This window comes from Odontesthes bonariensis, chromosome 8 (genome assembly GCF_027942865.1).
Source record: "Odontesthes bonariensis isolate fOdoBon6 chromosome 8, fOdoBon6.hap1, whole genome shotgun sequence".
Taxonomy (NCBI): Eukaryota; Metazoa; Chordata; class Actinopteri; order Atheriniformes; family Atherinopsidae; genus Odontesthes; species Odontesthes bonariensis.
In genome coordinates, this window is record NC_134513.1 from 12450574 (window position 1) to 12465676 (window position 15103).

The window sequence follows — 15103 nt, forward strand, 5'->3', positions numbered from 1 at the left end:
CAAACTTGGATTTTTAAAACCCGGTCATCTATTTGCACTTCTTGTTTTCAAATGAAAAGTCATTCTCATGTGACATGGTGCTGATCTCAGTCGTGCACAATACTTCACAAAATGCATATTTAACTTGATGCTTTTCGATGTCCGGTCATTTAACTTTCTTGGTTTTATAATGATCGATCAAAACGGAGAGATTTGCTTTGCACATGATACCAAAGCACAACTAAAGAGAATATTCTGAGATGGAAAACAGACTATTTAAAGTTGAAAGAAAATAAAACTTTTAATTTTATAACATTTGTTCTTGAATAATACACTTAACATCAGACTGCACACACACAAACGACTTCATATATTTTAAATATCCTCCACAGCGCACATCATATTTGCTCTTTGTCTTCATCTCGCTGCCCTACTGTTTTTGTTATCATCCTTAGATTTAAACTCTGCATGTATTCCTCAGTGTGGCATGAATTGCTGTCTTTTTCACTGTTTCTCTGTAATTGTCTCAACCAGTTTTTGGCTCTTTGTCTTTCTTTTTTTCTTTGGCTTTCCCCCTCTATTCTTCAGCTTAAAGGATAAAGGGTTGCATTTCTTTCATCACCGTGTGCGTCCTCCTTTTCCTGACAATGACACTACCCCAATTTCCCTGTCAAACCAGTGTCCTATGGATTGCGACAAGGGTCGACCACCATTCTTGGTACACTTCAAATGGCAGCTTCATGCTGCTCCCAGTGAGAGATGCCTGCAAGGCAGGGGACCAGGGTCAAATGCCCTGTTAAAGTGTTTAAAAGGGATGCCCTCATGTGGTTCTGAAATCATGAGTATCTAAGGAAGGATACAAAGATGTATTTAATGTGCTTAAAATGATACAATCATGCTGGCAAATAGTTTTATCTCTGTTGGAGGGTGCAAAAAGTCAAACGGCCTTCATAGTTGACGCAAAATTGGAAATTTCACACTGTTCTCAAGACAGTGGAAGAAAAAGACACGACTGTATTCCTATTCTTAGAATCTCACGAGTTTGATTTTACACACATTTTGTCTCCATCTAAATTGCCTGAATATAATTTCTTGGCTGAAAGATGTTTTATGATTTGCACACGTCTTTAACTAGAAACAATGCTCTAAATTTAGATGTTTCTACCTCGCAGTTCTTCTTGGGGTTTTCTTTGTTGATTAAACAAGCAGGGGATTTACAATGATTCCCTACTTCAATTATAATAGGTTGGTTTTGTCCATAGGTATTTTGTACAGTTTACAGTGTAAAAGTTGCATGTGTTTCTTTTTCACATATCAATGATCACATACATGAATCTCTAGATCTCTTAAGAACATGATAAGCTTTGGTTATCACACACCTCTTAAGCTGGGCATACACTGTGCGATTTTTTCAATCGCGTGATTCAGCTGCTGCTCATACTGTACGAGTGAATCGCAAGGGTTAAAACGTCACAGCTCACGATTCCTGTTCTCACACTGTACGACCCGATGGTCTGATACGATCTGGCTGCTCACACTGCACGACACGTCGGACTCAGTCGCCGGTCGCTGCCATGCTGTTCTGTTGTCTTTTTCTTCTTCTGTTGACAATTTTCTCTTCCGTGCCTATGTTTGCGCATGCGTAGTGTGACAGGATGAGGTCAATCGGCTCATCCAGCTGCTTCAACTGTGCGAGAGCCTCACGAGGGGCGACCAGGATTTCAAACAAGTTTGATTTTCATCCGATCGATCGGGAGGTGGTCGGGAGGGCTTAATCGTTTGTCGTTACCCCATGTATACTACACGATGCGAGACGCACGATTGAGCCAAAACTCGGCCCGATCTCCAAAATAGTCGCACGAGTGAAAATCTTGTCGAAATCGGGCCAGAAATCGCACAGTGTATGCCCAGCTTTAGAGGTGACATAATTGCATGTTGGCCAACTCATACTTGAAACTTCACGGATCCACCCAAACAGCCAAGCTGCACTCTTTTATTCTCCTTTTACATTTCTACATCATAGGTCATACTATTTTGCATCCAAGAGCAAATGTGAGTGCAAAGAGTAAATGTGATGAGTCCCAACAAACACAGGCATTATTGACTCTACACACTAGCCATCCATCAGCCATGTTGACCCGTGGTCAATATTCCTTAGATCAAAGTGTCAACAAATCACCTTCACACCTCAGCGAGAGAGAGGACAGCGAGGGATGGACAGACAGCATGGACAGGTCTCAAGATAAAAAGAGAAACTGTGATTCATCTTGAGCAAATGCAAGATAGAAAAGAAAGCGGACAGCTGTAAACAAATTGGATTTGAGAAGATTCTCCCTGAGAAGGTTCTTCTGCAAATTATGATGAAGTGACATTTGTGAGTGAGCGATGTAGGGTAAGAACAAGAAAAAGATTCAAATAAAAGAAGGAGACAGAGGAGGGGATGAAAAGACAAAATGTCACAAATGATAAAGAAGAAGAAAAGGTAGGAATATCTCAACAGACCGTTGCTTCACAGTATAAACGGAATGTGTGTTTGAAGCAGGGGAAAGTCGAATTGCAGGGAAAGGTATCCGAATTCAGCAGTAGTTCCCATTCACCCATTCACTCATTCACCCACCTTGTTCACAAAAATGAACACTGGAACTCTTTCATTTCTGTTTCCAAATGATTTTATCAAGACATACAGTCTGTCTAGTGGAGGCAGTACGAGACGGCAACAGTAAACCACCATGTGTGCCTTTTGTGTGATAATGTGGCATCCTGTCCTCCTGTGTGTAAGTGAGGATCAATAATGGGGATATTGCATGTTGCCATGCCGTGTGAAACAGTTTGGGACTCCAAAGGGGTTCAAATTGTTTTGATGGCATTGAAAATGCTTCTTTTTCCTTTACCGGTCTTAGTGCCCCTTTTAGAATGCACTTTAGCTGCTCTTCATTTCATATGCTTATCCATGTATGGATCCATTAATTTACCTGTAACACGTGTCAGCAGAGTAAGTTGACTTCCCTTTGCAGGGGTATTGCACAGGTACAGGTTTAAGTAAATGCATAGCAAATTACACTGTTCATATGAGTAGGCCTGATATTGTGTGAAAATTACATCGTTCTGGTTTCTAAAATTCTATGGTGAAACGGCGACTAAAAGTTTAAATAAGGTGTGTTTGTTGATTAAAGTTTTCAAATGAAATGGAAAGTTAACTTGCATAACTTCAAGGAAGAAAAAGTCTCAGAGCATGACAGACCAGTTGCAACTTGTCAGCGCAGACTGCAGCTATCAAAGTGCAATATTTTACGATGCAAATTCATCCCTTTTCCGGTGAAAATGCACAAAATTTGATTTTGCACGGAGTGTACTGCTACCGTTGCTAAATGTTGTCTCCCATCACATTTTATGCCCTTCCTCTGTTATCAGTTCCAACTATTCCTACCAGGATTTCCCCCAGCATCTTGAACACTAGCAGAAAGAGGCAGAGAGACGAAAGGAGAGCAAGAGGGAGAGGGATAGAATATAAGTCTGATATATATGACACGTCTCTTCCAATCCAACATGGTCATTCATCAGGAGGGCTTCCAATGACAGGCCATCACCAGGCACCCAGACAGCTCAGGCTGCTGCCTCCGCTGTAGCCGCTCATTGGGGCCACAGCCACCAAATAGCCCCTGAAAACAATATCTATATATTTATTACATTTTCACTCAATACCTGCCTCGCTGCAAAACAATCTCATATTTAACAATCAACTTGCCAATGTTTTTTTTCTTTTTTTTTTCTCTCTAGGCATGTCCCATTTCAGCCCTCTCTAACCACCATATCTTTTTTATTTTAGCTCTCTCCATTTCAACCATTTTTTTCCTTTCTTTTATCCTGCATGCCTCAAATCTTTCTTTTTTCTTTTCTTTTTGTGGTCCCAGAAAGAGTTTTTCTTTTTTCATCTTTCTTTCCGCCATGTATATCGATGAAATTGGATTTTTCTGCTCTCCTATGGAGGACAATCACAGCAGCAATTGTCATCTTATTGCAAAGTTCCACTGCTCTGTGAAAGGAAGAAATACTTGAGAGAGAGCATTAAAAAAAACCAGTAATGGTTTCTAACTCTATCTCTGTCTCTGCCTCTGACTTGCTAGCTTCATCTCCCTCCTGCCTGTCTTTTCTTATTCTTCTTTTTCTCACTCTCTTCCCTACTCTCCCTCTCTTTGGTGCTATTGTTGCTTATTTATTTAGCATTGGAAATATTAAGATTAAAAACTGTGTTTTTGTAGTAATGAATGTGTTTAGTGAGCACTTTTTCTCCCTCGCTATGAAGCTGCCAGCGTAATCTTTGTTGTAAAACCAGAGACAGAATAATCCTGACTAAAAAAACGTGGCGTTTTTCTGCAGTGTTAAATTATTATGTCTCCCACTGTTTGCTGTTTTAACTGCTTGATGAGATTCAAGGGGATTTAACAGGAGGTCCCTTCAAGGAATGGTGATTTAACAACAACGGAGTGGCACATCCATTTATTGTAGAGAAAGCGCAGCAGCTGTAACTTTCCACAGGCTAAAATCATTAATTCTTTGATACAGCTTTTGAGGAGTCAGCTTGTCGGGTGCAGTTTGTTAAAACGAAGCCTCAGAGGTTTGATTTCAGTCATGGTAAGTTTCTAGGGCATTGCTTTAGATTAGATGGATTGTATCTGAAGGTGAAAGGTATAAACTGAAAATATGTCTGACACATTTCATTAGTGTCAGATATTGATTACATATAATAATGATAGAGTAGTTTGCATCAAAGCCCAAATAGTGGGCTTTGGGGTTGTTGGAAAAATGAACTCAGTGATGATTTTCACTCCATCCTACACTCTGGACTTTTTAAGTAGGAAAGACTTGGGCATTATAAAGTAGCTTTTCTAACTTAAGGATATACTTTATCTCTCTGGTAACTCCACTTATTTCCTTTTTGTTAGATGAAAATGTTGATACTGCTATCATAAGTGTTTGTTTTCATTAAAGCCACTGGTTAGCGTAGCACAAAGAATAGAAACTGGGTGAAAAAGGTAAGTCTATCTTTGGCTTTGCTTAGTGCAAGCACCAATAAAGCACTTTATTTCACTCGTATGCTCGTAAAAGTCTGACGGTGAGGTTTTTTTTATTAGTAATAGTTGGTCTATGGAAGTATGACAGCTAGCTGGACTTAAGATTTATATATATTCAGGGAGGATGCACATGTTTATCACATATATGGACAGATCTGGTTGTCAGAGATCTGTAAATCTTCACCCTAGGCTTTTCTCATACCTCTTAAAGCAATCTTAAAATGCTTAGGCAGCTCTCTGAATGAAGAATTAGCTTAAAAACAGTCAACCAGCCTCCGAGCTCTCCAAGGAGTGAGTGGCACACTGCTGGAGCCTCATTTCTCTAGCTCTGCAGACCTGTAAAGTTGGACATGGTGGGGGTTCTCCCAGTGTTGGGTTCTTCTGCTCAGCAGCAGATAAGACAGGGAGGACATCATTAAAGCAAGTTATTTGTTTTGTTCACTAAAAATTGGAAAAATGTTCTCTAAATGGAGCAATTGCCTCCGTTTGGGTGCAGCTTCCATCTTCTCCATATCGCTGCATTGCATTAGCAGTAATGACTTAATTTGTCTTCGGCACCCCCCATCAGCATTTTGTTTTGCTCCAGATGAGCTTAAAACGTTGCGGATAGCAGCGAGAGTAAATGGGATGAACATAAACAGAAACTGGTTTTTTTTTTTTTTTTTTTTAAGTACTTGATTAGACAAGGAGCTAATGCACTGTGCCAAGTTGTTTTGATGACTTGATATTATTCATCCAGTGACGAACCAGAACCAAACGGCAGACACTGATCAAGACTCATATTTCTTTGAGAGAACACAGCAAGGTTGTTTTTCTGCAGCTGCTAAAATTCTGTTTATGTTTTTTTGAAGCGGACTCAGCAAGGTCAGTCTTCTCTGGGCTGATAAAAGGTCAGGCTTAAATCAGTTGGGACAACAGCAGGACATCACAAATTGAGACCACTCTGTAATCACACAAATGACACTTTTCTCTACTGGTGCGTGAGTTCCTATTTATATATAGTCTCCAGGGTGCATGTAGACACTTTAACTTCTGTCTCCACACATGGTCCCACGCAATGTGCGTTTTACGTATTATAGTTGTGTCCAAGAAATCGAGTGCTTTGAATTGTGCTTTTTTTTTTTTGTGGGCGCCCATGGATTGAAAGTGGTCCGGCAATCATTGCCACACATGGTCCTTTGTCCTCTCAGATGGATTAGTGTGCTGATTAGTGCTAGCTCTGCCATTTAGGCAGGTGTTATTACCTTACGCGTAGTATTCCGGACAGAGACCCAAACCTAGCTCAGTCTGTCTCTTCTTCTCTTCCAGTGGCTTAAATTAAGCACCCACGAGGGATCTTATTCGTGCCTCTTTAGCAACCCCGAAAATCTAAGTTTAGGCTTTTAGTCTTTGAATAAGTTGCCGTTTTAAATCCTTATTTCTTATTATATACAGTCACTTTCTCTAAACTGAAAACCACTTTTCAAGGCCAAATGGTGCCCAGAACACGTTAAGTTTACAAGAAAACTCTTCAAATCTGGACAAACTCTGTTACTGTGTTTTACATACAGTTATGGTCACCTGACACATGACCGATGTGGTTAGGTTAAGTACTCAGTTTGTCTATAGTTTACAAATGATGTTATTTTCTGAGAAATTATGCAGTATTTTGTCTCTCATCGGTATGCATTATTACAGCGGAAATGTTTCAAATATCATATATTTGAATTTTTTAGATCCAATTGTCAGTCTCTTAAACCCTTCTGAACATTCGTATCTGAGCAAGTACATATCTCGAACATGAAGAGGTCAAATGCATATTAATGTCAAACAGAATACAATTTATTTTAGATTATATCTGAAACTCTGCAGACTGTGACAAAGTGAAGTACACTGAATCCATTGCAATTCATCTGTCCGAGTGTCCATCCAAATGAAGAGGACTCATATTGGAGTCGGACCTTTTGTCAGTGTCATGTCCTATCCTCTTTTACCTCTACAACACATGACTATTGATCCTTTCAACAGCGGAGTTCATTCTTATTGATCGCTGCTGAAGTATGATGAATCTCTTTCTTGCTTGGAGGTGAAATTAGAGCAGAAAGCACCAAGAAGCTTAAATTAGTCACATTTGTTTTATTTATATATATATATATATATATATATCTGTGTAATGTAGGTAAGATGATGGATGGACAGATGGTACAGTTTATTGTTTCGAAATTCTTCTTTTTCCTATGATGTTCAGGTCTGCTCATGATTTTTGCAAATAATGGTCTTTGACCATTTTCTGCCATGGTTGCGTCATTAGTGATGAAAATCATATTGATTTAATCTGCTAAGATATCTCTCAATATTCTTATACGTACATCTCAACATTATTTGGTGCACAAACACAAAAGCATGGATCTGTGGACAGTAATGAAACAAAACTCATGTCCACATTAGAGGGTTCTTGTTTTTTTACTGTTAGTTGCAATGTAATTACCGTTTTTTAGATGAGGACATGCAAATCTGCATTGACTGTGTTGCTCACTTCACAGTCTGCTGGTTCATATGAACTGATTCCATTATTTGAGCTGCTGCCACAATTTGAAAACTTTCACACTGAAAATAATACAGCTCAGTGCTCAGCTTGAGCATTCAGCCAGAGTCGTGCTAAAAATACAAACGTGCCAAAGTTGCTGTACTATTAACCATACAGTCAAACAAACCTCGGATAGATGGACCAGCATATGTAGTAACACAGCAGTTATTTATGAGCATTAATTGTTAGCAATGAAGACTAATTCAGCTGATTGTCAGAACAGCAGCCACATTAAAATTTCACATTTCAGTGACTACAGTGGGTGCAATCAACGCCCAATAAAATTCAAAACAAAGATCACGAAATGGTGGAAACTCATCCAAAAAGCCCCTTGGTAATCCACTTACCATTATTTTCCCAACAACAACAAAAAAAATGTATTGACAGGTGTCGACAAAATCCCTTTCAGCCCATGAAATGTTTTTCTTCAACATGTTCTGACAGTTTGATACACTGACAAATCTATGGCAGCTAACCGATGTTGCCTATTGGATTACGTTGGAGCACAGAATTAGATCAGAAGAGCTTCAAAGCAATAATAGATTGTGTCCTGAATTGAATCCCTCAGACTTTTTTTTTTTCTTTTTCTAAATGCCATGTTAGTTTGATATGACAAGGTTAACATGTTGGCATATTTACTTTATCAAATCCCTTCGGCTCTGGAGCTGGAAGGCTTCATCATGAACATGCCTGCTTTGCTAAAGCAGCCAGACACAGCGCTTCTGAGTCGTAATATGTTGAATCTGTAATATTCATGAGCCCCCCCCCCCCAGACATGAAAAACAACTACTATGCATTTTTACTGCATAAATAGACATACATATTGTAGAGCCCAAACTTCACAAAAATGTTGCCTTGCTATCTATGACTAGAGAGTACAGTATGTAAACACGATTATAAATTATGTCAAACATCATCTCTGATCACTGGCAGCTTGGTCATCACTAAGGGACAGAGTAACTTTACACTACATCATTTTCAGTTGACCTGTTCATTTCAGAGTTTAACAGTAGTGTCAGTGTGGACTCCCCCTCCATCATACTTCACAACACTCTTCATCACGCTGTCTCTCACACTTTACAACCTTTTACAATATGATTTTACATGTGCATAACTGCCACTGGGGGGTGATGAGAACGATCTTCCTGGGGCTGTATACTTTGTCCATGATCAAGGTTATATGGCTGTGTTTGAGGAGGTAATTTAGGTTGAGTGCTCCTGCTATGGGTTCATTTGCTGCAGGTCACCAGGGGATTCTGACCAATGCTCTGCACATTGTTGACTAGCGACCCTGTGGCCTTACAGGATTGCTCTCTGTTATTACAACAGTCTTTTGTGGGAAGCAAAGCACAAACACTCATAATTCACACTTACACACACACACACACACACACACACACACACAAAAGCGCACAACTCACACACTTAGAAATGGAAGTACTGTACAGGAATGGTCCCAAAAAGGTACATATGCTTTGTTGCTCCAGCTTCAGCCTCTTTGGGTACAAGCACAGTATCCCTGAAACTGTTCCATGCATTCTATTTTGTACCTAACAAAAAGGAGTAATGCAGCCTTAAGTACAAAAAAATGCACTTTTATGTTGCGGTTTAGAAAAGAGACTATTTAGAATCACCGGTAAACTTAACATGCATGTTTTGGATGGTGGGAAGAAGTTGGAGAATCCAGAGAAAACCCACATAGGTACAAAGAGGACATGCAAATACTGGGAGGCAACAGTGCACTCCCAACACACGACCAAAACGATCAAGAATATGACCCATTAGCTTATACGTCAAGGTTATAAAAAGTACAGTTATAAATCCTTAGCTGTCAGTGAAGATTTTTTTATTATTTAATAATCACCCAATGTACTATTTCTGTATATTGCAAGGTACTATTCAGAGAACTGTGCTTTAGAGTACAGCACTTTTCTACATTTGTCTCACTTACTGATCTTTCTCTTTATTTCTCCACAGAGCACTCAGTTCTACAAGGTCACCACTGAGAACTACCATAATGCTGCAGACCAAGTCAATGCAAAATTCAAGTAAGTTTTTACAGTCCTTACCATATTATTGGCCTAAAAAAAATAAAGGGTCATAAAGCTATTTTTGTGGGATTGTGGCCACGTGTGTCCTTTAAGTTTAACATAACATTCAACATCTATAAGCTGCCTACAGCCTGAGTGAGGATCTAAAACAAATTAAGCAAAACGGGGGAAAGCTGTAAAAAGATATCATGCTTCCTGCTTGAAACATCCTCTGTCTGAGAGGTTATTAAGTAATTACACTTGAAGTTAAGGCAACATCTGAAAGACAGAGAAAACTTTTTGAAATATTTGTGATGTGGTCAAATGTTCAACAAAAGCTCTTTGTCTAAAACACTCAGACTATTTGGAGAATGAAAGGGAGATCCATTTCAACTAAACAGTGGAATTTGTACTCCCAAAACAGTAAAACAAAAGAAAAGAAGCAGTGCAGTAACATGTAAAAATAGGCTTTTTTTCCCCCTCTGTTTGATTTGCATGTAGCTCTTTAAGTTTCAGAGTCAGTAAAGGATGGAATTTGCTTTCCAAAATTGTGCACTCAAATGTAAGTCATATACCAGAAGTACCAGGTCTTTTTTTCTTATTTTGTAAGTAAAAAAAAAAAGAAAAAGAATTTATATTATGGTCTTGTGCATCATTTCTAAAATCAGGTATTCACAGAGGTCCTTATGGACCAGTGAGTATGCTATTGAATTATGCTAGCCACATTCTGAGCTACATCTTTCAATCAGAACCACATTACTGTGGCCCATTAGCCAATGCTGATGATGTGGTCGACTGATAAGACTGATCGCATGCTGATGATAGTTGAGAGGACTTGTGCCTGCTTAATATTTCACTATCGTGCGAGTTTAATTTATTCTGTTGTCTTTCTTGTTTGCCAATTCTGTATCAAACATCATGCAGCACTTTATGAACTAATAATTTGTAGGATTTATAGCAGCATGTTTTTGTTTTGTACTCATGGATAGCATTAAGGCAGAAGACAAAAAAAAGGGTCTATTCATAGATTTCAGCATGTGCACTCCATAACCATAAACCATTAAGAAAAGATGCAAACCCCATTTTGCAATGAAAAACATCACATAATTTAGGAGTCAATAAGCATCCGAGCTGTCATGGATGTTGCTTATATCCAACACATAAATGTAACTCAAGAAGATTCAGAATCCCTTCCCATTCATGTTCCATCTGTCTTTTTTAATATGAGGCCATTAGGCTCCATAGTAATGTAGGGAAAGTGGATGAGGAGCCTGCAGGAGGTGGGGCAAGAATGAGAACTGGCTCTGAGCTCACCTCTAGGGAGACCAGGCTGATTGTGTTAGCTTGTCATTAGCCTACGCTAACGCTGGGATCATTGTCTCCCTCAGAAATGCTGGAAACTGATTAGCCTAGCCCACCAGGGGTTTAGCGCTAGACTGGTAGAAGCCAGAGCTTAGACTTCCCAAATCACATTAAAGAAAAAAAAAAAAAAAGAAACAGAGGAATAGCATTAGTGCAGAATGACAGTGCTAACTTAGAGCGAGCGTTGAGCTAATGTGCGGTCAGTCACGTGACACAGGGTTTGCGCGGAATACAGTGATTGGTGGATTTGATTATAGGAGGTGCATTAGCAGAGCTGTGACTGGATTAAAACAAAGGAAAGGTAGTGGGGGATCTTGATGTGAGCGCGCGCACACACACACACACACACACACTAATGAAATGGCGGGAAGGTCTGGTGTTACAAGATGGGAGCAGGGATGCATTGAGGGGATTAGAGCAAAGGGTTAATTGGGTTTAATGGGTAGTGTTTGGCCCATCCTTGTTTATGTGCAAGGGTTCATGCGTAATGGCCTATGTTTGTATGCGCTCAGTTGATGAACAGCTTTTGTGCCCACAATGTGTGTGTTTGCTCAAAGCTCTTATGACAGAGACCCTACATAGATAAGATGCTATCTGTGGCCTTTGTTGAGTAATGTCTCACAGAGGCTTTTGATTTTCTCATAGCTGAAAATGTCCCCTTGAGATTAAAAAAAAAAAAAAAGCAGCCACTGTCTTATCAATGCTGATAGAATGAACATTTCTGATAGAATTAACATTTGATATGATAATTTGAGAATCTAAAGTGCTGGAGATCTTTCTTGAGAGGTCTGTGATTCTCACTTTAGTTTCTGTCAATGTCACTGTGACAGATTGTAAAGGCTGATATTTGGCTACAGTTAATTAAAAGAGAGAAGACCAGATGATTAAGACTCAAAGACTGGACTACATCTAGTATTTGAGTTTAGGGGTGCGTGACTGTCGCTCATGATGCTCTTGACTATGGCTAACAGTCAGTTCGGTTTGAAGCAGGATTGAGAATCAACTGATGTGATCATGAACAGGTTCCTTTGGTAGGGGAAAAAAAAGAGAAGAGAAGGGATTCAGCAGGTAGCTGTGGCACGTATGCTCCCATTCATTACAGTGGTCCACAGTGGTTATTTTCCATGGCGCTGCTGGAAGATATAAATTAAAGTGTAAGAGGCACTCAGGAGTGGTAGAGTGTGTGTATCTGTGTGTGCGCATATGAGATTGTGTAAGTGTACAGTTGTTGTGTGCAGTACAGTTGTTCCCAGCTGTCCACCTGCAGTATTCCCACCAGAGTTTTCTGAAAATGATGCAGCTTCCCAACCGGAATGCTACTGCATCACCATGACCTCAATACTTCTGCTCACGTACAGTCACACACTCAGAAAGTGAAACATTCACACGACTGTCTATGTGACGACATGCGTATATTTATGTAGTGGGGGATCATTCGTAACATACATGCTATAGATGTGCATTGCTTGAAGAATTTGGCTATACAAGGTAATCCAGGAACTATGAAAAAAGTGAAAGTGTGAGGCAACTAGATAAGTCAAGTTCTTTTTCATTGAAACTATAGAATGTGCTTTTTTTCTGTTTTGCGTGACATTCAAGGTGATAATACATTGTTTTAAGACTGAAGTTAACCTATATAACATGGAAAAACTTGCCAAGAGCGTATATAAAAGACAATGATCTATGGGGGATTGCAAACAAGCACAGCTCTCCCCGAGTAATAAATCGCATGTGAATCATAAACTGCAAACAAAGACCTATGCTAAATGTATTTGATATACGTGTCTCCTACCTACACCTGAAAATGTTCAACATGTAAGAGATGAAATATTTTAGACATCACAAACCTACAGTCTCTTTTCCTATAACACCAACTGTAGATAAGCGCTCCCACTTGCCTGTGGAAGCAGAAATATCTCTTCTCTTCTGATTTATATGCTGCCACATTTGCCACTAGTTGTTTATCAAGGTCTGTGTTATCACACTACCCAGCTCTGAATGTGACCTTTACTGTGTTACATGTATGTAAGGGTGCATGTGAGGATGATACACACACATACATGTGGATATCTTCTTTGTATAGTGTGAGCATGTGTGTAATGTTGTGACCAAACGGGGCTTTAGTTTGAAATGTAAGCTGACAGGCATGGATGAAAATGTTAGATGTGTGATTAGGGGGAAAAAAAAAAAGATAGAAGGAAAAAACAGAGGCAGAGTCCTAAGCCTCCTGTCAGTAGTAACCTTTGGCAGGGTTTTGAACCTCTCTGTTGAAGCTGCTCGCTCGTGGTTTGTCTGGGGTCCCTGCAGAATTGAGATGGGAAAAGAACATCACTTATTGGTTTAAAATAAATAAATAAATAAAAAGGTGTGTCTGACATGGATGTGCAATACTGAAGAGTCAGAGACCATCATTTCTAATGTCCACATTAGGGCTGTAGGGATACACGAATGTTACGATACGATTCGATACACTTACATCATTCTCTGAAAAAAAGGGACAGTGTGATTTGACATGAATCGTCGCTGATTGGACTGGTGGTCCATCCTTTGAAGCGGAAGGACAACACCGCCAGACAAACAGAAACAAACGTGAGAGCAATGCACTTATATAACATTTTTATGAACTAATTTATCACTGTTTTGTAGAATGTGACCCCCTGGCATTGTATTGTATTATATTAATGTTCTATGTTTTCACTAATTGGGACATCTGACTTTTCAGTAAAGTTTGCTTTAAAATAAATAAATAAAAATAAAATAAAAAATCGATACTTTATCGGGAAACAAAATATCGATATATAACTCTGTATCGATAAAATTTCTCAGCCCTAGTCCACATCCCCCTTTGAAGTTTACAAAACTTGAACTCATATTGGTTGCGTCTTTCATGGTGACACTTCTCAGAGATCAGAAGAGACTATGCATTTTCACACTTTTGCATTCATGACTAAGCGTGTTTTCCCCTATACATATTGCCTTAGAGGAGAAGATCTCATTTGATTGTCACTTCACGCCAGTCTTCTCTTCCCTAAGGCTACTCGCTCATACCACTTGTCTGTTGTTTGTTATTTTTGAACTCTTTTGCATAAATCTTTCTTTAATTCAATCCGGTTGACAATAACAGTAGTCTTTCCTTCATCTCACCACACACACACACACACACACACACAGGAACAAACACAAAGGTGGAATGAGGAGGAGTGGAGCAAAACTTGTTGAATGTTAATGGCTCATTGTTTTTCTTCACAGCCCTGCTGTGCTTTACTGCCTTGGTCAAGAGACAGTCTGTCTTCTCTGTGAAATGTGGGAGAAAGCGGAGCCCACTCATCCCGCTCTCAACCACTTACACCTTTTAACATTCAGAAATAAGCAACCCTCATTTTTTATTTACTCAAATTCACATATGGCACCAAATTAGCATTAAAAACTGACTTATTAGTGCTGGTGTAAAGTTTCCAAAAGGGTTTTTAAAGGGTGTACATCGATCATGATCACGTAAATTGTTTTACTTCCAGTTGTAGCTAAATAGCCAATTTGTTTCTTTTTTTAGCCTGTGCTAAAACTTATTCACACAACAAATGCTTTCTGCCATTAAGAAAAGTGGAATATAAATAAAGTTTATTGTTGTAGTTGTTGGAGGTTGAAGACATGCATTCGGGGAGCATGGCAGAGCTAATGTATTGTATCTTTGTTTTTATCTTGCTGCCTCTGAATCGGGGTTTTAGAGGCTTAAGATTTTCTTGGCAATGCTACTCGTTGTTTAGAGGTGTAATTCTGCTGTCTCACAAGGGACGAGCACATGTTTTAATGATGTTTAATCGCGCAATCAATTTCTAAGAAAGACAGGAATAATTTCAGGTGAGACATAGTTGTGTTTTATTAAAGTATTTTTGTAGTAATCATTAAGGTGTTTTGTGTAAAGTAGCCTGCGGGAAGGTGGGACAGATTGAGCAGCATGTTGACCCCTCTGTCAGGTGAGGGTGAACCACAGTTCTGTAGCTAGGCAACCTGGGCACAAGGACAAGATGGTGGTCAGCTGAAGAGACAGAAGTCAATATCTGCTTTAAAAGCCTCCTCTTTTGGTCTTAAGAGCT

The 15103-nt window shown here is 39.3% G+C and overlaps 1 protein-coding gene across 8 annotated transcripts in view; it reads left to right on the forward strand.

Moving 5' to 3' along the window:
• Nucleotides 1-15103, forward strand: part of chchd3a (coiled-coil-helix-coiled-coil-helix domain containing 3a) — a 67643-nt gene that overhangs the window by 36865 nt on the left and 15675 nt on the right. For all 8 annotated transcript variants that reach the window (XM_075471745.1, XM_075471748.1, XM_075471747.1 and 5 more), the window contains one exon: nt 9595-9665. In XM_075471745.1, the coding sequence (XP_075327860.1) occupies nt 9595-9665 (71 nt within the window). The remainder of the gene's footprint in view (nt 1-9594; nt 9666-15103) is intronic.